This window comes from Phoca vitulina, unplaced genomic scaffold, assembly GCF_004348235.1.
Source record: "Phoca vitulina isolate PV1807 unplaced genomic scaffold, GSC_HSeal_1.0 scaffold96, whole genome shotgun sequence".
NCBI lineage: Eukaryota > Metazoa > Chordata > Mammalia > Carnivora > Phocidae > Phoca > Phoca vitulina.
The window spans coordinates 2,591,171-2,600,263 of record NW_022589799.1 but is presented as its reverse complement, the minus strand read 5'-3'; the positions used below and the strand labels follow the sequence as shown (position 1 = coordinate 2,600,263).

General features: G+C 43.2%; 1 protein-coding gene across 1 annotated transcript; it reads left to right on the top strand.

Moving 5' to 3' along the window:
• LOC116627321 (histone H4) lies at positions 1–526 on the top strand. Its single transcript, XM_032397063.1, has one exon. It carries the CDS (start codon positions 43–45, stop codon positions 352–354), a length of 312 nt encoding a protein of 103 aa, XP_032252954.1. The 5' UTR covers positions 1–42; the 3' UTR covers positions 355–526.
• Positions 527–9,093: the final 8,567 nt, after the last annotated feature.

The following is a 9,093-nucleotide window of genomic DNA, read 5'->3' as shown; positions in this document are numbered from 1 at the left end:
CCCTACCCGCTCCAGAGGTCGTGTGTCCGGGCTGCAGTCGCTATGTCGGGAAGAGGAAAGGGCGGCAAGGGCTTAGGCAAGGGCGGTGCCAAGCGCCACCGCAAGGTCTTGAGGGACAACATCCAAGGCATCACCAAGCCGGCGATCCGGCGCCTCGCCCGGCGTGGAGGAGTCAAACGGATCTCCGGCCTCATTTATGAGGAGACTCGGGGTGTGCTAAAGGTGTTTCTAGAAAACGTCATTCGGGACGCAGTCACCTACACTGAGCACGCCAAGCGCAAGACGGTCACCGCCATGGACGTGGTGTATGCCCTCAAGCGACAGGGACGCACCCTGTATGGCTTCGGAGGCTAAGTTGCCGCCTCAGCTCCGCGTAGATCTATGCCAACGGCCCTTTTTAGGGCCAACCATCTAGTCTTAGAAGAGCTGGACATTCGGGTAGGGCTTGGGGGCCCTTGCTTTCGGGAGTTGGGCTCGAGTCAGGTCAGGCTCAGTGGGAGGTAACAGTCCCTGAAGCGCTAACCCCCCTGAACCCGGGTCGTTCACTTAAACTGCCTTTTATTTGGTGGGCTCCGTCCTGGTTTTTAAGTTCTAAAGGTTCCAGGTCTAAGTATTTCCGTGTGCTTCTGGGTACGCTGTCCTTTGTGCCTGCTGGGCTGGGGAAAGTAGAGATCCGCGAAGCCGAAGGGCAAGGTCGCGTCTTCATCTCTAGTTCGCTACATTTGCTTGGGCGAAGCGGGAAGGGAGCCCACCGGCCTGCAGTCCAGATGCCCGTTAGGCCGTTGGATGGTTTGAAGCCTCAACTCAACTACTGGCTTTCACTTCGTACCTCTACAGCAGGAGGGTGGGGACTAGATGGCGTAAGGGCCCTCATATTGGACGGTGTTTTGTAATCTGTATTCTCACCCAAAAGGTGCAAGAGCACAAGTCCAGTCATCAACCATCCAAAAATCAAGAGCAATCTAGGTTACTAGAACAGATGAGCCCATTAGTGCAGCTTTAAAACAAGCTTGGCATATTATTTGCTGAGTACTTTTTTTTTTATGCTTTATCTAGGGGAGAATTTAGGAGATAACTATTTCAGTGAAACATTGCAAAGATACAGATGCAGCTTCTATAAAAGCCAAGCAGACTAAATAATTTAACATCATGGAAGCAAGTCTTCCGGAAACAGTTAATTCAGGTATGTGACTTTTTCTGTTAGGGCCTGTTGTAGACACCTGTAGGAATATACCCATCAATACAGAAAGCCAATTTTTGACAAAGCAAATTGTTCTAGATTAGTGTGGTAAAGAACACAGTAAGCCATTCTCTGCACTACCACTTCAAATTGTCCTGATTTGGATCAAAATGTGGTAGGTCCACTTTGCTTATCCTTAAACCTAATTATAGTTTTGTAGCTATTGTATTTGCAAGTAGAAAATTTTTTCAGCATTCTAGGCTTATAATTTTACAGATAAATTTGGCTATGTATGTGGTTGAGAGAAGAAATACTATGTCAGCGCCCCACAGATAAGCTAGCTCTTTATTTGTCTCCACACTTGTCTGCTCTCATTAGCGACAAACACTTAAAGGTGAAGTAGATGTAAAACATTTAGCAATGGAGATGCCAGAATGCCAAAGAATGAGAGATTTGCCCTCTCAGAGCTTATCAGAATGGGGAGGAAAAATACATAAAATACATATTATACTTACATAAATGGTGGAATAGCACACGTGGCTCCGGTTCAGTAGGATGAGAAATGTAGACAGTAATTACCATGGGAGTCCTAACACTACGAAAGTCACTGGCTGCTGGGAGATGGGAAATCTTGGCTATGGAGGTGGGGCTTGTGGCAAGTATCACCGCGTTTTTGTTAATTTTAAGGGCAATGAGGATTAAATATATCTGATCCTCACTGAGCTACTCTGGAGGAGGAGATAGCAAAAGTTCCAAGAGAACTCAATAATGGAAGGGGGTGGGGAACATGTCCTTTGTCTAAACTAGTGGTTCTCAAAGGGTGGTCGCTAATCTAGGAACATCAGATCACCTGGGAACTTGTTAGAGACGCAAAATCTTGGATCCTCCCCAGACTTGCTGAATGAGAAATTCTAGGGAGTAAGACCTAGCAATTTGTGTTTTAACAAACCCTCCAGGTGATTATGATACCAAGTTTGAGAACCACTGGTCTATGTAACAGTTTTTCTTTAAATGAAACTAAAGTATTTAAATCTGAATATATATTGCCCTAATTTGTTTACCCAAATGTTAAATTTTGCTTGCTTTGAACGGAAAAAAACACACAAAAAAACACTAGATGAATGATCCTAGTAAGTTTTCTGTAGTACAAAATATTACAGAAGGAAAAGGTAAAACAGCTTATTTCCTCAAAGCATTTGGGACAAACATAAAAGATGTATGAATGAAAGTGTAGCCAGCTTGTTTTCCTAAATAATATTGGTTTGTGTTTTAATAGTATTGAATTTTGTAACCAATGGATATGTTTCTTTTTTCTTCTCAAGTTTCTTTAAGCTATGGTCCTTTACCTATTAATTCTGCATCTTCTTTACAGTGATTTTAATAGTGATCCTTGTTGGGGCGCCTGGGTGACTCAGTTGATTAAGCATCTGCCTTTGACTCAGGTCGCGATCCCAGGGTCCTGGGATCGAGTCCTGCGTTGGGCTCCCTGCTCCAGCTGGGAGTCCGCTTCTCCCTCTGCTCCCCTCTCCCCCAGGCTTGTGCTTGCTCTCAAATAAATAAATAAAATCTTTAAAAAAAAAATAGTGATCCTTGTTCTCATCTTGTTTCCTTCACTGAATCCTATTATATGGCATAACTGAATCTTCTATTAGCTGTATCCAGCCTCTGAATATTGCCAAATTACAGAATACATTCTGCATCTTTTTTCATTAACAAATGGCTTTTTGTTATTGTTCTTAACCATCTGTAACAGTAAGGAATATATTGCTATTTAATTTCTTTAATCTCCAACAAGATAACCTATTTCTCATTTCCACCCCTGAGTGACGCAGATGCTCTCTTCGAACCAGCCCTGGCTGCCATCTGTCCCCTCCCTGGGTGATTTCAGGACTTCCACTAGAATATATATCAATGATTATAGAATCCAGTCTGCAGGTCTACTTCCACATGGAAGCAGAGGGGCTTAAATGTTCCGCCGGCTAATCAAACCTCACAATGGACCAGTCTGAAGTCTTACCTTCCCTTTCCAGGCTCCCTACTTGTCAGAATAGCTGCATTATCTTCCCAGAAACCCAGGCTCGCTGCTCCTGAGTCATCTTGCACTACATTCTTTCTTCCTTGGAAACCTTTCTCTCTGTACTTCCTATTCTAGCTATTGATGAACATATTATTTCTCTACTTGAGCCAAAAGAACTGAACTATCATTTATACAGAATGTTACTAGAATATATAAATATGTATGGCTGTATGGAGAATTACCAGGAAGGTTTATAAAAATTTTAGAATGATTTCTTGGTGTTGGTTTTGTTATATTTGTTGAACATTTCTGAATTGTTTGAATTTCTTAAAATAAGCATGTATAATTCCCCCCAAACAATCACAAGATAGATAGTAGATAGATAGATAGATAGATAGATAGACAGATAGATAGGTAGATAGATAGATAGGTAGATAGATAATCTGGGCTATATGAACCATGACAAATCTTAGCTTTGCCAAAGTTCTGTTTTCTCATCTTTAGTGTTACTGAGAATTCCTGTCTTTCTCACAGGAACGTTTTCAGGATCAAAGGAGATCTATATGAAAGATTAAAGCCCTGAAGTAACATAAAAATAAACTAAAGTTGGTGTATTTATTGCCTATTTCACCCAATCTAGTTCGTACATGCTCCAAAATGAGTGGGGAGGGAAGTCAGTGTAGCCAAAATTTCGAGAGGATGGTAGACAGCGGGTAAAGATGAGGTATGAACAGGTTGGCAGGGCCATATTTTTCAGGATTAAACCAGAAAAATGTAGCCATCTTAAAGAATTTAATAGATTCCCCAGCTGAGTTGACTGTTACAATGTATTAAATGTATTATTTAAGAATATCCCATTCTTGGGGCGCCTGGGTGGCTCAGTCGGATAAGCGTCTGACTCTTGATTTTGGTTCAGGTCATGATCTTAGGGTTGTGAGATTGGGCCCCACTTTGGGCTCTGCACTGGGCATGGAGCCTGCTAAAGACTCTCGCTCTCCCCCTTCCGCCAACCCTCTCCTTCTCAAAAAAAAAAAAAAAAGGAATATTCAATTCTTCTACAGAAAGTAAGAGAAATAAGAGAGAAGAAACTAATCGTAGATAATAGGTAATAAAATAAAGGATAATAAGCTTCTGAGATATGTTAACAGAAATTACTTAATTTAATTAACTTAATTACATACTTAGAGTATGTGTGGTAAACATAGATCCAGGAAGGGCCAAGAACCATGTTGAATATTCATGAGGTACATGAGGTGCCCAGTATTCAAGTCTTAAATCAGCCATCCATTGGTGAGACCTACTGTGGCCCAATATGTCCTCTGCCTGCCACACACAGGGAAATCCATAGCTATTCTGCAGGTTATTAGTGATCGAGTGAGCATAAATTAGCTTCAGGCACCTTCCATCTGCTAAGCCTCCTCACTCCTGCTCAGCTGTAATCCTTTTAATTGCAGCACCGGTAGGGAAGACTGGATGCAGCAGATTGAGCCACGACAGATTGTGTAATTCAAGGCTGGACACTGTCGTGCTTCCGCCATCACTGCACCCTCATCTCAGTGTGTTAACCTCTCCCATCACTTTCCCCTTCCTCCTTGTTGTATGTGTTCAATGGATTCAATTAACTGTGTGATTTGATATATTTGTCTTCATGTGGCCCATGAGCCTTTGTGTTCAGTGAACTCTGGGGTTGCTTGTCCGGTGATAGAGTGGGAAGCCATGATTACAGCGAAGTAATTTCTTACCACAGCAACTATATTATAGAAGAGGTCTGGAAACAAGGGGCGGGGCCGGGGGGGGGGGTGAGACACAACATGGCGTTGTGACCATCCAGATACCCTCCAAGGCAGATGGGATCCTGACTCTAGGGAGCATATCCAGTTCCTGCAATAAGGCAACCTTTAGAGTGAAACAGCATCCCGACCGAATAATGGCAGCCACTGAGGTCACCTGCCTCCATGCTCCTCCCCAACTTTCTGACTGTAGTTTGGCTTCCTGTATAGGTTTGCCTGCAGGAAGCTAATGAGTGAATCAGTTACACTTCTCATTGGAAATTAAGAGCATGATCTAGAACCAGACTATTCAGGTTAGGATCTTAACTTCACCATTTACTAATAGTGAAACCTTGGAGAACTTCCTTACTCTCTGGACCTCGTTTTCTTTATCAGTAGCATTAGGAGGAAAAGAATACCTTCTGTGTCAGGGTTATGTGGATAACATGTATTAATATTTACGAAGCAGTTAGCACTAGGCCTGGCACTCACTAAATGCTACTACCTATTAATGATAACAATATTATTAGGGTTTATGCATTTGTCCCTTCAGAGTCTGGTCAGTGGGACCTAAGTCCTCAGAGCCCACCACCCCCAGCCTACCAACAAAATGAAATTTCTGAGCCTACAGAGCCAAGAACCAGGCTGGAATGTGGTGAGCCAGGGCCCAGGAGGTCATCCTGATGACCCGAGTGGCCACCAACCCTTCATTTCCTTTTCTATGGCTTTGCAATGCAATCAGACGGAGTGTAACAATAATCTCTCAAACATTTAACACAAAAACCAAGTAGCAAAGGAAGAGAGGAAGGGAAAAAGATCAATCAAAGAAACAGAAACCCGAAATCAAAACCTGGCTGAGGAAACCTTACTCATAAGCTCAAAGTTTACTCCTGAGCAGGGGCCCTGATGGGCTGGGGAGGACCTGCTGCCTTAACAAAGTTTGCAAGATCAGGAAACACCTAACTTTTTACTCATCCAGATGTCCGAGAGGGACTGTGAGATTCAGAACCAAATAACAAACCGGCCAAATTTAAAAGTTTGCTGATGTCCAGAGTCAGTTGTACCAAAACTTTTGGAAGACGATTTAGCAATAACTATCAAAATTACTGAAAAAGGTACTCCAAGTTCTATGCATAAGGATAATAAATTGCAGCAGTGTTTTTAGTGGTAAAAATCAGGAAAATACCTAAATATCCATTAAAATGAATCTGAGTAAATAAGAAACATCCATTAAATGAAAAACTGTTGCATCCTTTAATAAGAATGAGGCAGATTGAGACAGAAGAAGTTTATATAGAGTTTATATAGAATGAGAGAGAGAGATTAACTGGGACAAAGCCCAAATATATATTTCTTATTGTACATCACAATACCACAGCTAGCCATACCCTAAAGAGCTGAATCTTAGAGAAACTTGAGACCAGGCAGAGGAGATTAGACTCAAAAGAATAAAGCCTAGAGATCTGGGTTGATTCTGGGCAAGTTGAGAGGGACCTTTATGGATGCAAGCTGGATTGAAGGGGGCAGAGAGTGAGAAACTGAAACCAGTTAAGAGGCTGTTACAAGCCATAGAGGGCCCTGGTGGCAGCAGGCCTGAAGAAGATACTGGAAAAAAAGATGGTGATGGCAGGAGGCATGGAAACCTCCGGTTTCTCCAAATTTGAGGGGGGCATTTGGGCGGAATTTTGATACCTCTCTTTGATTTAATTGTTAAAGAAAAGAATGAATAATAGTTCCCATCTACTGAATACCTACTATGTACCATTTCAAATCTTCAGAGCAACCCCACAAAGTAAATAATATCCTTATTTTACAAAGCCAGAAACTGATGTTTATGTGGCTTCAATAACTTGGCATTCTCTGATACACTATGGTGCTCCTGAATCCTACAATATTTGTCTAAAATTGTCACAGCACAAATAATATGAGGATCTTAATACATTTGACATACTCATTTAATAAAACCATACAGTATTGATGATGGAAAGGACCCCATCCTGTCCAATTTTCTCATTATATTTTCCTCTGGTTTCGGGACAAAACTTGACGCCAGTTTCCATTCCCCACCAGATCCCTAAGTGGTGTAGATGTTCCTAAGAGGCCTGTCCTTTGGGCCATCTCTCTCTCTTTTTTTTTAAATTAACATATAATGTATTATGTTTCAGGGGTACAGGTCTGTGATTCATCAGTCTTACACAGTTCACAGCGCTCACCATAGCACATACCCTCCCCAATGTCTATCACCCAGCCACCCCATCCCTCCCACCCCCCACCAATCCAGCAACCCTCAGTTTGTTTCCTGAGTGGGCCATCTCTTTATAAGCTCTCCTCAGGACCTCCCAAGTGTTTCTCTAGCTCCTAAGGGCAGATGGGAGAATCCAGCTGGGTCTCTAGATCTACATCCAGATCCACATGCCCAGCTGCCTGAAGGACACGGCTACTTGCCCCTGACTACTACAGCTCCAACCCCATGGGGCTTGACACGCACCCCTCAGCGGCGCCCCCTCCCAGGCTGCCTGTTCCTGTGAAGGTGGCATGATCCTCCTAGTCACTCAGGCAGGAAGGTCTCGAGATATCTTTGATTACTTTTTATCACTACAACCTCCTCTGTCCCTTCCTCCGTCCAGGCTCAGGCAATCTTCTACAGGCAAAAATGACAAAACTTTCCCTCCGCTCCATTGCCGTGGCCGGTTTCCTAGTTCTCATCCTCAGCACCCTTCATCTGCTATGTCCATGTGGCCTCTGGTCTCCTGCCTTGGGCGCTGCTCACCTCTCACTCCTTTTGTACTTTCACCCCAGACTGACCTTCTTTACACACAGCTCTGATTCTGTGACCCAGCTGCTTAAGGCACTACCCTCTGTTGGCTTCGCTCCCTTTCCTTGTTCTCTTTTATCCTCATTTCCTGAACTTTCCTTCACTCCACATAGAAAACCATTCTACTATGTTTAAAGTATCTTTTTGTTTCTATGCATGATTACAAAATATATTAATGTATTTAAATTTACATAAATAGTATTGTTTTGCATCAAATTCCATTTGTTATCTTATTTCCCTCAGAACTATGTTTTTAAGATATGTCCTTGTTATGTGTCCATTTAATCCACTGCCTCTTCCTGCTGCAGAGTCCTCCATGGAGTGAATCCCCCACACTTTCTCCATCTACTCTCCCAGTGACAAATGCCCACATTGTTTCTAATGTCCCATCATCCTTGTCATGTACCCTGATAGACCTGTGTGAGAATTTTTTAATAAATATTCCAAAACAGAATTGTTGGTTCCCAGCATGTGTAGCCCTAATTGGCCTAAGAAGCACCAGGCTGCTCTTCAGAATGGCTGCCCTAGTCCACACCCCACCAGTAGGGCACCAACCATCAGAGCCATCCATCCTGGCTAATCCTTGGCATTATTCAGCTTTCCAATATTTCCCAGAGTATCCAGAGTAAAGTGACATCTCCTATTGCTTTAATATGCCTTTCTGTGATATAAATATTTATTTATTTATTTATATTTTTTTGAGAGAGAGAGAGCGTGCATGTGCACAAGTTGTGGGGGGAGGGGGGAGCAGAGGGAGGGAGAATCTTAAGCAGGCTCCATGCCCAGTGTGAGCCTGACACAGGGCTCCATCTCATGACCCTGAGGTTATGACCTGAGCCAAAGTCAAGAGTCAGACACTTAACCAACTGAGCCACCCAGGTGCCCCTGATTACTAATATTTCTGAGCATCTCTACACATATATGTTAAATATTTTTCTTCCTCTTCTGTAATCCTTTCCCCTACGCTGTTTACAGAATAAAATTTACCCCTCCCCAGGTCGGCATGCTGACTCCCAAGAAGACCCCAAGAAGCTGGCCTCAAAGTCTCCACCACTGAAAAGTCATTTCCCATTCCTGGCCTTGGCCCACCCCGTGGACCGGCCACCACTCACAGTTCTCCTTGTGTTTTTCTGGTTCCTCTGCCTGGATTAGACTCCCTACCTCAGCCCAAGTTCTCCTACACGAAGAGCTCCGTAATTCCCTCTGTTAGAAGTGACCTTTCCCTCTGAGCTTCTGGAGAACTCATCTGAACCTTCTCTGCCACCTGCCACAGCATGCCTTCCATAATAGTGCATGGCTCCTCACACAGCCT

Excerpts from the sequence above, each read along its gene's own strand:
- LOC116627321 (XM_032397063.1), top strand. The coding sequence starts at position 43 with ATGTCGGGAAGAGGAAAGGGCGGCAAGGGCTTAGGCAAGGGCGGTGCC.